Source organism: Equus quagga, chromosome 8, assembly GCF_021613505.1.
Source record: "Equus quagga isolate Etosha38 chromosome 8, UCLA_HA_Equagga_1.0, whole genome shotgun sequence".
NCBI lineage: Eukaryota > Metazoa > Chordata > Mammalia > Perissodactyla > Equidae > Equus > Equus quagga.
The window spans coordinates 8,085,903-8,103,772 of NC_060274.1; the positions used below are offsets into that span (position 1 = coordinate 8,085,903).

General features: G+C 43.3%; 1 protein-coding gene across 1 annotated transcript in view; it reads right to left on the minus strand.

Moving 5' to 3' along the window:
- Positions 1 to 3,954: 3,954 nt before the first annotated feature.
- LOC124244227 (solute carrier family 22 member 1-like) overlaps positions 3,955 to 17,870 on the minus strand; it is a 31,834-nt gene continuing 17,918 nt past the window's right edge. Inside the window, exons 9-12 of the mRNA XM_046670685.1 lie at positions 15,665 to 15,773; positions 8,865 to 8,977; positions 7,181 to 7,280; positions 3,955 to 4,333 (exon numbers count right to left, since the gene is read on the minus strand). Coding sequence (XP_046526641.1) covers positions 4,267 to 4,333; positions 7,181 to 7,280; positions 8,865 to 8,977; positions 15,665 to 15,773 — 389 coding nt within the window. The 3' untranslated portion in view covers positions 3,955 to 4,266. The remainder of the gene's footprint in view (positions 4,334 to 7,180; positions 7,281 to 8,864; positions 8,978 to 15,664; positions 15,774 to 17,870) is intronic.

The window sequence follows — 17,870 nt, forward strand, 5'->3', positions numbered from 1 at the left end:
AGATAATATTTCTCCATGTCCTTGTTTTGGGTCATAGGTTCTTCACCTTATTTTTCCCCTCCCTGACCAGTCACAGATGTTTAGAGGGTTTGTGCTTTTTCATTAGCCTTTTGGCTAATTATAATCTGTGGATAATCATCAAATGATTCCCTCAAATTTTGTTAAAAAAAAAAAAGAAGAAGAAATATTGTTTTACATGCACCTGTCTGTTATCTTCCAATTCAACGATCAGGCAACTATTTGGACTTCCTCAGTGGCGTGCTGTATAGTCACAGGACAATGGGCTTCACCAGGTGTCTCTGGGCTGGGGCCCATACCCTGCACTGATGTCAGCATAGGGGAAAATCCCCTTTCTACCCATCTGGTGTTCTTACAGCCAGACTAATAATAAAATTGACAAAGGACCAGATTAACAGGAGAAAAACCCCACTTAATATGTATGTACTGGAAATCATAGAGAAATGATGCTTGGAGAGGAAACAAAGCAGGCAGTATATACATCTTTTATGCAAAGAAACAACAAATTTGTGAGGAATGATAGGACAAAGAAACTTAGATGCCAAGTGTGTAATTAGAGATTTAAGCAGAGTTTACACTTGAGGTAGTAAATTAGCAAGGTTTGTTTATACAGACATCTTGGCCCTGAATTCCCAGCTCTGGTGATAAGGATACAGGACGAGCATCTTCCATGTGGGAGATGTATTTCCTGCTTTCAGGGGGAACAGAGCCAGGAGGGTCAGAATACCCTTTTTGTTTCTGAAGCAACTTTAATTCAAAATAATCAGTGTGCCGTTGTGGGATATTTTGGGGTGTCCTGCCCTGGGCCCCAACATGGACCAGCACCTGTGCTCCCCCTCCCTGAGTCTGTCCACAATAGCAGGAGGATGTGGGGAGAGCCTGCACCTATGAGACTTTCAGAGTTTTGCAAGGTTCCAGCTTGCTATTTACAGTGCCATTTGAAGGTCTGACCACAATTACTGTTAGGAGTGTGATAGATAAGGTAGGAAGGAACTGTCTCATAATTTCCAATTTTTCAGGATGAATTAAAAAGTTGTATCATTTTGAAATATCATTTTTTAAAAATCCTTCAAGGGGATAAATAATTCTGTGACTATTTCTTCCCGAGGCACAATGTCAAGCCCACAGTAGCAGCCACATGTTGGCATTGGGAGTCAAAGTTCGGGCAATGCCCATGGGCCACCTTGCCCCTCTATCTGCCAGCCCTCCCACCCCGGCACAGGTCACCTTTCCCCTGTGGACCGAGTGGGTCTACACGCTATTCTTCACCCATCATCTTCAGCTTGGATTGAGCTTCTGAAAGATTTGACCTTGGTTTCTAGGTCACTTCAATTCTGGATGACCAAAAACATTTTAATTTAAAATGATCAAACCATAGACATTATATATTTTAAACATGCTTTATCCCCTGTCTACATCTGCTTCTTATTTCTGATTGTTAACCTGAGTGTTAATCTAACCTTGAGTAGAGAACTCACATTAGTTGCATTGAACAATTAACAGAATGTCTTATAAACTTCATTAGAAATTCATGTGCTGGGGGCCGGCCCAGTGGCCTAGTGGTTAAGTTTGGTGTGCTCCACTTCAGCAGCCCGGGTTCAGTTCCTGGGCACAGACCCACAATGCTCATCGGCCACCTTGATTTGATGTCACCCATATACAAAATAGAGGAATATTGGCACAGATGTTAGCTCAAGGTGAATCTTCCTCAAGCAAAAGGAGGAAGATTGGCAACAGATGTTAGATCAGGGCTAATCTTCCTCAGCAAAAAGAGAGAGAGAGAGAGACTCATGTGCTTTTTTGGGCACAGTTCCTATTATTTGTTCCTTTTGAGTATTAGCATGGAATTATGACTCTTTTTATAGTATCAGCCTGTTCCAATTGACTATAAGTACTGTTTTTATGATGTTGAAATTGTCCCTGCTTGCCATTGTGAACCCTCCATATTTAGGCATCTTCATCTTTTTAATGCCCCGTTAGACATCTCTGAGAGTCCTAGCTCTTTGGCAAAAACATTTCCCCACTCTTCTTGAAATTTGAACTTTTCTTGTGCTTAGTTCTAGCCACAGCAACCTTCTTGGAATCTTAAAATTTTTTTTTCACAAATCATGTATGAGAGAGTAAAATCCAGCTGCCTGGAGTACACACGAGGTGGTCCATGGGCTCCGGGCAGAGCGACATCAGAGGCAGCCTCAGCTATTGAGTGAAATTGCAACTATTTTCAAGCCATAGGGCTCCTCGCTGCCACACCCTCCTAAGGATCTCCTTCCCTGTGGATGCCTGCGCCACACCACCCTGGGTTTCCAAGTGTTTAAACACCATCTGTCTCTGTGACCAACTTATTTCTGCCTTTGCACTGTCGGATGGACTCCCCTCCACCCCAACGATATCTGGATTGACTGTGACTTCATTGTAGCCACAGCAAGGAAGGCAGGAAGGAAAGGAGCCCTGACACATCAGGCAACATTCAAATACGCTTGCTTCAGGCAGGCTCCGCTTGAAAACTGGAGCAGGCAAACAGTCACCCTCGATCCGCAGATGCATGTACTTCACTGACAAACTGTCCTGAGTCAAATGGTTGTGCTTTTTAAGTAAACCTTGGCTGTGCTTTCTCCTCCAGGAACAGCACATGTCCAGTTTGTTCAGACTTGTCTACAGAGCATCAAGAACACTAGGCAGTTTGTTGTTCTTCTTCTTAATGATGACCCCTCTTTGCTTAAAGCCTTTCTCAGAAGTTTTGCCAAAAGAGTCTAATGAAGATGAGAGAGAACAGTTGTAATACACATTTGAAAGAAATGATTCAGAGCCTGCAATTGACATATTTGTTACCAGTAAAGAGTACAATTGTCTTGGTCAGAAGGTACACGAGAGCAAGGTAAAAGCTTTGCTCTGCAGATGCTGAAATGAAACACTGGTCCCCTCCATGTAGCTGGATGTGTTTTAAAATAGAATTGGGGGGCCAGCCCCATGGCCGAGTGGTTAAGTTTGCACACTCTGCTTCAGCGGCCCGGCGTTTGCTGGTTTGGATCCTGGGCGCAGACCTACACACTGCTCATCAGGCCATGCTGTGGTGGCGTCCCACATAGAAGAACTAGAAGGACCTACAACTGGGATATACAACTATGTGCTGGGGCTTTGGGGAGGGAAAAAAAAGAGGAAGATTGGCAACAGAGGTTAACTCAGGGCCAATCTTCAAGAGAAATGAAAAAAAAAATAGAATTAGGAAAACAAGGCCTTTTTTTGCCAAGGGTGAAGCTTCAGGTTTCCCAGTAGCCTGTGTCCATTCTCAAAGAGAGACCAAAGGACTGCTCAGGACTGAACACCATGATCTCAAGTCCCCGAGGCCATCGTTTAGCTCAGCCAGATGAGGCTAGAAGCGTGCATAACACAACCACATGTTTTCATCACGCCTCCGCTGCACATTAGAAACATTTTTTCCAAGGTCCTCTGAAGGCTGGCTAATATGTTGTCTGTGGTTTTGTCTCATAGGTAAAGAAATTTTAAAACAAAGTTTTTTGCATACTCCAGTAACAAAGGGGTTCAAAAAGCACATAACTAGTAGTAAACGGAACTCTTTTGGATATACTTGCCGGATAATTTGGATATATTTCATTGTTGGCATGTGAGTCCACCTTCTAGAATCACCAGCGGGAACCACAACCAAGAGTGAAATGGAATAAAATATTCCTGGAACGTAAGTGGCAGAATCTTGTGCCCTAACAGGGTCTTGGTGGTTCTGGCCTTCAAATGAAGATCATGCTTTACTCCATGATGCGTATGTAAATGCAATTGGGCTACAGTTTGCTGGAAGAGTCACCATATTTAAAAACCAAGAGTCCTACCCAAAATCCACATGTTGAATTACTTTTTGCCAACGTAGATACCTACAGATACAAAGACCTTTTTTTCCAGAGAGTGAATAAAACAATACTTATTCTAGAAAACCAATTACGGAGGCCTCTTTTATTGCAATATTTAAATTCTATTGGCTCTTCAACATACTTTAGATAATTAAGTACCCGGAAACCACCAACGGCTCTCACCAGAAAGGGTAAGTAGATAAAAGATAGACAGGGCTTAAAAGAAAGAAAATAAAATAAAACAAATTACATTTAATGTTCTTTAAGATTGATATTGATTTGGGGCCAGTGTGAGGAAGAAGACAGAGGAATAAGGGCTTCTGAACATTTCTCCAGATGACAACTCCATCTTCATCTCTCCCGCTCTGTCCCCAGCGAACCATCTCTCTCAGGTGCCCGGCAGTTCCGATGTTTGGACCTGAAGGTAAATCGTTTTTTCTTTGGGCTTTGCTTTCCTGTAGCAACCAGAAATAAAAATTCAAGTTAACCAAAATAAACCATCAACGTCTCAATGAAGAAACCGTTGCAAAGTTGTCCGCAGGAATAAGTCTCGAAGTAAAAAGAGAACAAGGATGGCAAGTGACAAAGAAGAAAAGGAGTCAGGAAACCATGCCGCTCGGCCAGTTCTGGCTCACAGCCTGTTTTCCTATGGTCTGTGAGCTAAGAACGGTTTCTTACATTTTTAAATAGTTTTAAAACTCAAAATGAAAATATTATTTCGTCTTCTTTTTTTTTGAGGAAGATTAGTCCTGAGCTAACATCTGCTGCCAATCCTCCTCTCTTTGCTGAGGAAAATTGGCCCTGACCTAACATCCGTGCCCATCTTCCTCTATTTTATATGTGGGATGCCTGCCACTGCACAACTTGACAAGTGGTGCGTAGGTCCACACCCGGGATCTGAACCAGCGAACCCCAGGCCACTGAACTTAACCACTGCGCCCCTGGGCTGGCCCCCAAATATTATTTCTTGACACTTGAAAATGAGATAAAATTCAAACTTCAATGTCCATAAATAAAGATCTACTGGCACCCAGCCACACCTATTGATTGAGGTGTTATCTACGGCTGTTGTCACGCTGTTGAGTTGAGCAGTGGTAAAAGACAGTATGGCCCCAAAGCCTGAAATATTTACTGTTTGGCCCCTTAAGGAAAGAGTCTGCCAACTTTCGAAGTAGACCATCTGTGGTGGTGTTGCCTAACTCCATCACTTTGTATCCAATGCTCCATTTTGAATATGGGGTACCTGTCATTTTTTCCTTCATCTGTGGAATGGGTACGATAGCAGTAGTAGCTGCCTCACGAGGTTTCGAGAAGATTGGGTAAGTTGACACCCAGTGAGCGCTCCTTAAATGTTTGCTAGTGTTACTATCACTTCCATTCCCTCACATTTTCCCCTGGAAAGTAGGGGAGAAGAAGTCATTGAAATGACTCCTCTGGCAATAGACTGTGGCTACTGCATATGGACTTAGTATAGTGGAGAAAGAGGTACTGAAATAAGCGATTATTACAAATTGTGAGGAGTATTATGGAGCACAGAGGATGTACTGGGAGGCGTGGGGCTCAGAGCAGGAGCAGCCAGCCTCCCCTGGCAGGGCAGAAAGGTCATGATGATGGAGTGAAGGGACAAACCAAACGTCGTAAAAGATGACACAGTGCCTATTAACAAATGATAATGAAACATTTGAAAATCAGGGAATCAACATTAGCTGTATATTTCTACCACTGGAGACTGAAAAGAAGCATATTGTCAGCAACTGCAAAATGTGTTAACAGTTAAAATAGAGTGTTTGTCCCTTATCAGTCCTGAGAAATGCAGGATTTCCCGAAGTGAGGCTTATAGAGTGCCTGAATGGACATCGTCAGCGGAGCTTATAAAAGCCCAGATTCCTGGGTTCAGCTATTCATTTACTAAGTCAAAAGCCTAGAAGGCCCAGGAATTTGCATTTATTAAGCTCCCATTGTGATTCTTCTGCAAACTTTGAGAGTAAGTTTGAGCAGCACTGAGGAAATCACACAATAGGCAAGAAGACTGGGGAAAATCTGTGATTTATTGAATATCCACTATGTGCTGACCAATTGATTAGTCACTGTCACCTACTTTAGTTCCTTGAATTTTCACAGCAACCCTCTAAATTAAGTGTTACTTGTGGCTATATTTCAGGCAAGGAAATTAAGTTTCTGTAGGGTTCAATGACGTGCCCAAAGTCACGTGGCTGAGGAGGTGGCAATGTCTGTATTTGAACCCAGGTCTTTGTGGCTCTACAGACCATTCTCTCTACTTCTCAGGGACACATGTGCCCTCACCATGGAATCCATAGACCCATGCCCATGCAGGGGCCTGAGCGATTACCTCGGCAAGCACTGTTTCTTCTTTTCCTTTACTATAGCTTTAACCATAGAATCTGAGGGGCTGGCCCTGTGGCTAGTGGTTAAGTTTGGCGCACTCTGCTTTGGCCGCCCAGGTTCAGTTCCTGGGCACAGACCTACACCATTCATCAGTGGCCATGCTGTGGTGGCAACCCACATGCAAAACAGAGAAAGATTGGCACAAGACGTTAGCTCAGGGCAAATCTTCCTCAGGGGGAAAAAAAAAAGGAGTAGAACCTGAGACTCCATTAAAGCCCTGGTCCCTGTCACAAGAATGAAAGTTTGAAGTCATTCTTCTTTGTGAAGAAGGTCACTAAGGAACCTGAGCCAACAATTACTAAAAGGACAGAGATTGATTTAAAAATAGTTCCCAACTCAGAGCTTTTAACTCTTGGGCTGAGCAGGGGGTCTTGGTGCTGTATAGTCAGCATCACAGACAAATGGTTCTCTGTCCGCGGTTTAGAACAGTGACTGTGGGGGCTGGCCCTGTGGCCGAGTGGTTAAGTTCGCGCGCTCCGCTACAGGCGGCCCAGTATGTCGTTGGTTCGAATCCTGGGCGCGGACATGGCACTGCTCATCAAACCACGCTGAGGCAGCATCCCACATGTCACAACTAGAAGGACCCACAACGAAGAATATACAACTATGTACCTGGGGGCTTTGGGGAGAAAAAGGAAAAAAATAAAATCTTAAAAAAAAGAAAAAGGACAGTGACTGTCAACCAAAATGCGGGTTCCTGCTCCCATTCTTTCCCTGTGAAGTCAGTGGCTAGTACACTGTGTTCTCTCTATAGAGGCTCCGGGAGTAATACAAGAGACACACCATGTCTGAAAAGCTCTCCTAAACCGCTAAGATAAAGGAAATGGAGCATGTTAATGATGCCAGAGGACGGGTCTAACGTGGGCTCCCTGGGTCCTGAGCACCACGGAGCTCACCTCCGGAGGTTCTCCGCATCCTCGATGGTCTCTGGCAACGCCACCCCCTTGGTCTCAGGAAGAAGCAGCGCCATTCCCCCGGCAATCAGGCCCAAGGCCGCTTCAAACGAGACAGAGTTCACAGGAAGGCGTTAGAGCACAGCCAGTAATACGGTTACAGGGGTGACGGCGGCTAACCAGGAGATGCCCAGATGCACGCGGGCGGGACGGTGAAATGATCAGGGACACCCCGGAAAGTAAAGCAAAGGACCACCCGGGAAATGCCAGAGTAAGAAAGGGGCTCTTGCCTTCCTTGTACGTCTGTGTGAGGATACGGTTCTAGGCAACTGCTGCTGGAGTGTTAGTGGGTTTACTGGTTCAGGCATCTCGATGACAATGCGAAACTCGATTGTGACTATTACCACGCTACTATATTACTATCAGAATCTAATATAGTATTCATATATAGTAACAATAAATTTATATATGATATATATTGTAGTTACTGTATAAACTATAATGTATAATATATAACAAAATAATATATGTGATTATATTATATACTATATTATTTTATATCTTTTATAATTACTATATACAAATTATCATATATATTGTTGCTATATATTAATATTATATTAATATTATTTAGTATAGTATATATAGTATATATATACACTATATATAGTATATATTATATATATACACTATATATAGTATATATTATATATATACACTATATATAGTATATATTATATATACTGTTATATTGCTATGTTACACATATATTATTTAGCATATATAGTATATTATATAGTATAATTTTTATATTATATATACTATTGTATATGATATTATATTATTATAATATATAACAACATATATATCATTTTATATATAATATATGTTATAGGTACTACATATCAATATTATATTACTATATATATGATACGGAGCATAGATAACATGTGTGGGTAGTGTATGCCACTCATTACTCTCCCACTCTCTCTCTCCCTCTCTCTCTCTCCTTTTTTCTCTCCCCCTATTTTCCTCTCTTCCTCCCTCTCCCTCTCTCCTCACTCCTTCTCCCTCTCTCTTCCTCCCTCTCTCTGGTGGAGTCACCTGGGCTCAGACATGGCAGCTCTCTGCACATGGGCAGCTGTTTTTCCCTCCACCAAGTGGGTAAGCAGGGTCTTCGAGGTCCAAGGTCTAGCTTTGGGGAGAGAAGGCAGAGTCGCATCCTTCTTCTCTAATCCAACTTTATCAATAACAAAGCTGATACTAAACTTTGATTCCCATTTGTCTCCTGCCTCATCTGTTCTGGATTCTTAAGATCCAGAAGCGGACAAGGGATGATAATTTAGCATCTTCAAACCTCTAGCAATTACATATTAAATGCACAAAAATTGGGAGTCAAATTTATGAGAAAGCAGGAGGCCAGGTCAAAAGGTCTCTCAGATTCTGTCCTGTAGGATGAATTATTGGACTTCGGAGCCACAGGACATAAACCTCTGGCTCGCCTTCTAGGAATAGCATCTCATCTTTCCCTTGAAGTGTGATGGAGCGAGCAAAGAGACAACAGAAGAGCAGACACCATCCTCGCCTTCTGTAAACTCACTGGGGGATATCATCCACTCATCAAATAGTTCCTGAGTATTCCTGCCAGGCTGGAAAGAAGGAACAATAAATGCCCCATGAGTCTTACCGAACAACATGAGTGGCAAGCCTTGCCAAACCTCCATCAGCCTGAAGACCAGGAAAGGGGTGATGATCCCACCCAAATCACACAGGGAGGAACACACCATCACTCCAAGGTTCCTGATAAAATGTGGAGAACAAAAAAGACAACATTTTATGCTTCAATTTTCCAAACTGATCCCAGAGCAAACACAATGTGCACCCCAACTTCAAGGGAGGGGAGAGGGCTGGAGATGGAGTTAATCACCAGTGGCCGATGATTTAATCAATAATGCCTACATAATGGTGCCTCCACAAAAATTCCAAACTATGGGATTCAGAGAGCTTCCAAGTTGGTGAACGCACCTACGTGCCAGGAGGGTGGCGCACCTTAACTCCACAGGGACAGAAACTCCTGTGTTCCAGACCCTTACAGACCTCATCCTATGTACGTCTTCATCTGGCTATTCATTTATATCCTTTATTATACCCTTTATAATAAACCAGTAAATGTAAGTAAGTGTTTCCTTGAGATCTGTGAGCCATTATAGCAAATTACTGAACTCAAGGAGGAGGTCATGGGAATCTTGATTTATAGCCAGTTGGTCAGAAGTACAGGTGGACAATTTGGGGCTTACGCTTGGTCTCTGAAGTGGGGGCAGTCTTGTGGGAATGCACCCTTGACCTATGGGGTCTGCACTAATTCCAGGTAGTTAATGCCAGAATTCAATTACAGGACACCTAGTTGGTGTTTGGAGAATTGAAGAATTAGTTGATCTGAATAGAGTTTTTTCTTTTACATGGAGAGAAGGGAATGGTAGAGAGAGGGTATTAAGGAATGGAGGATGAAAAAAGTTAGATAGGAAACATAGAGAAACTACTTGAAATGACCCTTTTCACCCCTAATAATAGTCTTTGCTCTGAAATCTACTCTGTCTTATATGAATAAGGCCACTCCAGCTTTCTTTTGATTAGTGTTCGCACAGAATATCCTTTTCCATTCTTTCAGTCTTATACCATCTCTGTTTACAACATCTTTTTCCATCCTTTTACTTTTGAATTATCTCTGCCCTTAAATTTAAAGTAAGTTTCTTATAGACAGCATACAGTTGGGTCTCACTTTTTTGTCCAGTCTGACAATCTCTGCCCTTTAACTGGGTGTTTAGACCATTTATATTTCTTGTGATTACTGATATGGTTGGGTTGGAATCTATCATCTTGCTATTTGTTTTCTTTTTGTTCCATCTGTTCTTTGTTACCCTTTTCCTCTTTTTCTGCCTGCTTATGAGTTGAGCGTTTTAAATGATTCTGTTTTATCTTCTTTGTTGGTTTAACACCTAAAACTCTTTGTTTCATTTTTTAGTGTTTGCTTTAGGTACAGTACACATCTTTAGCTCAGCACAGTCTACTTTCACATGGTATTATACCACTTCATGGATTGTATATGAACCTGACCATAGTACACTTGCTTTTCTCTCCTCGTAGACTTTGCACAATTTTACTTCCACATAAGTTATAAATCCCACAACACAATGTTATTTTTGTTTTCAGTCAGGGGTCAGCAAACTATAGCTGATGGGCCAAACCCAGCATTGTTATTGCCTTTGAGTTAAGAATGGTTTTTACATATTTAAAGAGTTAAAAAAAAAAGAAAAGAATATGCAACAGAGACAGTATGTGGTCCACAAAGCATAAAACATTTACTGTGAGGGTCAAGCCTCTTTACATTTATTTAAATGTCAGAAATGTTTGGACTTAATTCTGTCATTAGCTTTCATGTCATACTTCTTATTGTTTCTACTGTCTTTTATCTTTCAATATGTGTTGGTTATGTGTATTTTTTTCTAATAATTTGGAAGGTTTGTATTTTCATTCAAATGATTACCTTTATAACTTTATATTATACACTTACTCTATCTTATTAGACAGTACTAACTTCTTATTATGAACAATTATAAAATTAATATATTTATACTTCCTACTCAAACCATTCCTCTCCATGCATTGATTTTAGTTACTTATATCATTATTTTTAGTGTTTGCCTTTATATCTTAAAATATACCTACAACACTACTTAATTTATCAGGTTTTAATGATACTTTTTTTTTCCAAGCTGGAGACAGCGTATTGAGGAAATCACTGTATTACACTTCTTCCAACATTCTCTCCCCCTTCCCTTTCCAGTTTTCATTAGTTATAGCATTTCTTTATATTCAGATTTATGATATTTACATTCTGTTCGGTAGCCAAAATCACATTCATTTTAATGTCACCTTCAGTGATCATCATCAACAATTCTGACACGTTTCTCCATTTATTACTGGGTTTACTGAAAGGTTTTTCTCTAAGAGCATTTTTGGAAAAGGTTCATAGGAACCACATTCTTTGAGATATGTCTAAATGATTGGCTGCTGTTTTTACATAGGAGTGAGGGTTCGACTGGATAAAATTCATTGGGTTATGCTTTCTCCACTTGAGCTCATCTCAGGTGCTGTTTCACTGTCTTCATTGAATGACATCAATTTGAGTTTCTCCTTAGACGTGTGACTTACACTTTCAGCCCGGGTGCCTGATGAGTCTTTATCTCTGAAGCACAGTCACTTAACTAGAATATTCTTTAATATTGTTCATTCGGGGTCAGCTTTTCCTGTTACACAGTGTGCCACTTCAAAGCATAGATTCAAGCAGTGTGTTATTTCCAGAGGTTTCTTAAAGTCTTTTTGTTTTGTTATTTCAATTATCTTCTTTGGGATACACACACACACACACACACACACACATAACCTCTAAGCCTTTTACACTTTTTTTTCCCTTAAAGATTAGCCCTGAGCTAACATCTGTTGCCAATCTTCCTGTTTTTCTTTTTTCTTCTCCTCAAAGCACCCCCAGTGCGTAGCTGTATATTCTAGTTGTAGGTCATTCTAGTTCTGTTATGTGGGACGCTGCCTCAGCATGGCTTGAGGAGTGGTCCTAGGCCCATGCCCGGGATCTGAACCAGTGAAACCCTGGGCCACCAAACTGGAGCATGCGAACTTAGCCACTTGGCCGTGGGGCCAGCCCCAAAGTCTTTTAAAGTATTTGCTTATTTCAATTTTATTTTGCAATTCTTAGTCCTGTCTTGACTGCCTTTACTGTGTCAATCCTCTTGTGTATCGCTTTCAAATTTGTTTTCCTTTCTCAAATGTTTTCATTTTTCTTCATCACTTATTTCCTTTGCTGGCTTTGACTTCTTCTATTGTCTTGTCACATAGTCTCCTAAGAACTTATATCTCTGCTTTAAACTCTTATTTTATAGAGATGACTCTATAAATTCATTAATATTCATTATATTTTCATTAATATTTTGCAGCTACCTGTAGTATATTTGGTTATGCTTTTCATCTGCTTTGTGACAGTAGTTTTCTGGTGAGAATTCTTCATTTGCCAATCTATTTTCCTGTTCCTTTTCCCCTTTCATTTCCTGATATATTTGCATAGCCCCTGGGCCGGTTACTTCTTTATTTATTATTCACCATTTAACAGTGTGGTTTCTTCCTGTATCAGCCATTTCAGAAGGATTGGTGCGGAGGACCAGACCGTGTTCCAGGCTAGTAAGAATTCTCTTTTTGACCAGGGTTGCATGTGACCAGATGCTGTGATCTCTCTTATTCCCAGTCTCCAGGGCTTGGCTGTGCAGAACTCCTTGCTATGTAGGGTCGCTTTCCTCTACCCTGCCACACAGCACACTGCTATCTCAAAGTTTCCAGAATGTTCTCTCGCAGCCTCACCCTCCCTGCTTCACCTCCAATGATGCAATATCAGGGAAGGAAGCTGCCACCTCCAGCCCCTGCACCTATGTTGTTTACTCCAGACGAGAGAGTGTGGTAAGACCCTTCAAGATATGCTTCCTCCTTTGGAAAACTGTTGCCCTTATCTAAAATGTGCTCCCACAGGTGTGCCTCCCTGGAATCTTCTAGACCCTCTTGGACCTCATTGCATTCAACAATGCTTCTTCTTACATATTGTCACCCAGAGTCATCCTAGTTTCAAAGACGGCACTTGCAGGTTTTTTTCTTTTTCCTTCTCATTTTTCTACTAGCTTTGGTGTGATTTCCAAGAAGAGAAAGAAAAGACACCACTATTTTTCACTATTTTACGAAAATAAGTCTTAAAAAAGAAAAAATTTTGATAAGCACACAGAAGCTAGAAGAAGTAGGGAACTGGGTCCTTTATTTTAAACTCACGGATCTGTGGTACTTCGTTCAGTCATTCTACAATCACTCGGTGCCTGGATAGCACACCAACAGAACAGCTGCAGGAGGTGGAGAGGAGGAGAGTACGTAGTTCCTGCCTTGAAGGAGCTCGTAATACAGTGAGAAGGTAAAAATGGAAAGACACCGTTCCATACAAGGCAGTGCATATTGATGCCAAAAGAATGTTTCTCACAATATGTGCTGCAGACAGATAGAAGAAGGATCCCGTGAATAAGAAGCAGGGTCAGGGGCCGGCCTGGTGGCATAGTGGTTAAGTTCACATGCTCCACTTTGGCGGCCCAGGATTTGCAGGTTTGAATCCCGAGCATGAACCTAGACATCACTCATCAAGCCATGCTGTGGAGGCATCCCACATACAAAATAGAGGAAGATAGGCACAGATGTTAGCTCAGGGGCAATCTCCCTCAAACAAAAAGAGGAAGATTGGCCACAGATGTTAGCTCAGGGCCAATCTTCCTCACCAAAAAAAAAGAAGAAAGAAGAAGAAGAAGCAGGGTAAAAATGGTTTAAATAGTAACTGTTTGAATTTGAAGTGCTTATAAAGTAACAGAATAATCCTCTTTTTTTATTTTTGGCAATTTAGATTTGATTCCATAGATTGAAAATACCAGAATTTTCATGACTGTCTTACTTTTGTGTGTGTGGGGATCAAATTTAAAGTTATTTCTGAACATCTGGCCTCCCTTCCTAGTTCCTGAGAATCCTTATCAAGCAGCCTTCTGGCACAAATGGCAAGGGATCCTTGGGGATGGGTTACTTGTCCTTCCTCCACATAGGACCAGGCACTCCAGACCTTTGACAGTTAGCATTTGGAATCAGTCCCATAGTGGCCTGGTGTCTGGTGGCCGTAACAATGGAATTGTTTGGCCTGGCTAGTTCAGACTCTGGGCTCAGGACTACCAACGGTAGACTTTCTCTTTAATTTGCCTTCATCTCTTTGTCCTCAGTCCAACAACCTTTTACAAAGGAGAGTGTAAGACGAGGCCTTTTAATAAAGGACAGGTGGGAAAGAGAAAAGAGAGAATCAGAGTTGTCCTTTTGTCTTCTGGCTTACAGAGAGTCTCAGAGAGCTGTGCAGGTGTAAGAGGGGACCGGGGAGCTGGAGTATTTCTCAGAAACCATTGGTCTCATGACATGGGGAGAAGAAACAATTTATACAGAGGAAAAGAGGAGTTTAAGGAAATATGCCAAATTCTAACAAAGGTCAGAATTAAAACTTTAAGGAAAGTAGTTAATTACTTTTATAATAAAAATAATCTTCATTTAAACTAAGTCTTCTAAGAAACAGATGGCAATGAGTACACGCAAAGACACTCAACCTTATTAGTAATTTGGAAAATGTAAATTAAAGCCAGAACAAGACCATGGCCTCCAAGAATGACTTCGAACATTTTTTTCAACTGACAATACCAAGTGCTGATAGGATGCAGAGCGACCAGATCGCTCACACATGGCTGGTGGAATATAACATGGTGCAGCCACTTTGAAAAACATTTTGACCGTTTTCATAAACTTAAACACACACTTACCATATGACCCACCCCCAACTTTTTACCCAAGAAAAATGAAAGACCCGTATGTGAATATTTATCAGCAGCTGTATCATAATCACCCCAAACCGGAAATAGTCCAAATGTCCATGAACTGGGAAAAGGATAAGCAAATTGTGGTACATCGTCCACACTCTGGAATAACGTTCGGCCGTTAGAAGGAATGAAGTATTCATACGCACAGAAACGTGGATGGATCCCATTATGCTAAATGAAAGGGGCCAAACGCAGAAAGTTACCGGCCATGTTATTGCATTTACAGAACATTCTGGAAAAGTAAGACCATAGGGACAGAAAGCAGATCAGTGGCTGCCAGGTGCTAGAGGTGGGGAGGGGAAGAGATTGACCTGCAAAGGGAGATGAGGAAACGTCAGGAGGCGATGGAAACGCCTCCATATTGAATGTGGGGGTGGCTAATTGGATGCATAGATAATCAAAACTCATCAAACTGCGTTTTGGAGTGAATTGTGCTCTAGGAAAATGCTACCTCAAAAAAACCTGACTTTAAACACTAAGTCTTATAGGCCTGTTGCTAAGCATTGTGTCGTCATGGGAAAAGCACCTGCTTCAAGGTCAGGAAGACACCCTGCCACTTTCTAGCTGTGTCACTCCTGGAAGATCTCTCTCTTTCTCAGCATCAGCTTCTTCACATATCAAATAGGGATAATGATTTCAAGGGCTAAACTGCATGTGTGTCTGGAAATGCTTTGTCTATCACTAGACAAGTACGAACTGCTGTTTAAGCAAGTTGTGTCCCAGGCTGTCAGTGGAGCTGCTGAAGTCCACACAACTCATCAGCCTCCCTCCCCCTGTCCCACGTTCTCTCCCGCATGCTCTGTACAGAGCAGAGTGACCTTCCCGTTTCACCTTCTCTACTATAATTAGGCACTGATCCTCTCTTGGATGCTCAACTCCCATCTCAACGACCAAACCGGTCAGCCCTGGGGGCGCCTTGAGGGACGGTCGTGGAAATGCTCGTCCTCGGTGAGCCTGGCCCGCGCACAGCCGGCTCAGTGCTACTCACCTGATGAACGTTGGGTACAGCTCTGCATTCACCAGACACACCATCTGGAACACGATGGTGATACCCATCCGGCCAACGCATGCTACCCCGATGTTCAGCCAGTGTTGATCTGCAGGGAAACACACAGAGCGTGTGGAACGCAAGTGAGGACGGTGCCCTTGGAGTTACCGCCCACGAGCATCCACATTAGGAAGCTCGGACTTTAGATCTGGAAGGGCCAGGAGGATTGTCTTAGCTAAGCCTTTCATTTCAGGGATAAGTAAGCTGAGTCCTGAGAGATTTGGGGACTTGAGGGTGACACAGGTGGTCAGGCTCCTTTGGGCAGAGGAAAGAGCATGCTTTCTGAATCTTGGCTCTGCCTCCTGTCCGCCGCATGACTTAGGCAAGCTGTTTCTTTCTTTGTGCCTCAGTTTCCCCAACTGTAAAATGGGAATGATTATACCCAGCTTATGGGTCCTTGTGAGGTTTTGAGATAATGTATGTCAAATGTCGACCATGACCACTCCATAAATGTGGGCTTCTTAATTATCGTGCAGTAGTGGTCTTGCCCACACAGCGCCTGAAACACAGTAGGTCCTCAATCAAGGTAGTTCCCTCAGGCAGTGTCCTGGAACGAGGGACCAGATTTCTCATCATCGATGTAGTGTTCATTTCCAAACACTTTTTTAACCGAACATCTTTCACTACAGTCTTAGACAATGAGCATGAGGGGAGCAAACCCTTGTCTCATCCTAGCAGACGGCTGTGAGGTCTTGATTACACGAAGCTCCAGAAAGCCCTCTCCCTACTGGGACTGATCGAAGAATGGGGCACCGTCATCCCCTCCACCTGGATTACCCCAGACACTAAAATGCGGTGGCTCCTGGGACATGCCAGCTCACTAATAAAGCCTCTGGGGTCACAGACATGTCATCCTGACCCTTGTCCTCAGATCCTGGCTATTCATGAAGGACATGCTCCATTTCACTCTGCCAGAGTGAGGTTTGAAGGAGAGGGGATGCGGTGGCCTCAGGGACAAACTCGCCTGCCAGGTTCAACACAGTCTCTCCAGCCTCGTGCTGCTCTCTACCTGGTGGGAACCCAAGCCGAGCCTTCAGATAAGGATGACATTCCCACCAGCTTCCAAAAGATAACAGATGAAGAGTTCACTCAGATACCTAGACAGAGAGCCTTGCTCACAAGTTCTGGGGTCTTTAAACTGGAGAGATGCTCCACTGGACCTGAAGAGCATCTCCCTCAGAAAAATGCCCTGGCTCCCCTCAGGCAGCCAGAGGGACCGTTAGAACAGCACTCAGCTCGTGTCACTTCCCTGCTCAAAGCCACCGGGGTTTCCCACCACAGTCGGGATAAAATCTGAGGTTGTCCCCTGCCGACTCCTGACCTCACTGCTCTCCCTCCTGCTCCCCCAACGCCAGTCACTAGGATTCCTGCTGCTCCTCAAATGCCCAGCTCTATCCTCCTCAGGGTCCTCACACTGCTCTTCCCTGCCTGGAAAGCTCTTTCCCCAGATGTCTACAGACCTCCTTCCCCCGTCATTCAGGTCTCCTAAGGCCACCCTGACCACCACACAGGATGAACGCTCCATCCCCCTTCACCCTTCTCTTCTCCCTCTAGAATGTAAGCTCCATGAGGCAGGAAATGTCTCAGCTTTGCTCACTGCTGAGATCCTAGGGCCTGGACACATGCTGGCCACAAAGAAGGTACTTGAAAGATTTCCTGGAGGAAGGAATGAATGCTTGTCACCTAATGTGATAAGGGCCAAGTAGAGGCAGGTGGAGAGGGTGGGAGCTGGGAGGAGGGTCCTGGGGCGGGACCAGAGGGCATGATGCCTGAGCTCTGCCCAGGTGAAGGTGAAGGTGGGAGCAGAGGACATGATGCCTGAGCTCTGCCCACGTGATGGGGGGGTGACCAGAGGGCATGATGCCTGAGCTCTGCCCACGTGATGGGTGGGGGACCAGAGGGCATGATGATGCCTGAGCTCTGCCCACGTGATGGGGGGGGGGTGACCAGAGGGCATGATGCCTGAGCCCTGCTCGGGTGATAATTGACCAGTATCAGATCTCAGGCTCCTTCCCAGCACTCAGTGTTGTTACTTTAAAAACAATAAGTCTGCCCAGAGCCAGCCCTGATGGCCTTGCACTTAAAATTCTGTGCACTCCACTTCAGTGCCCAGGTTCAGTTCCCAGGCAGGGGACCACGTCACTCG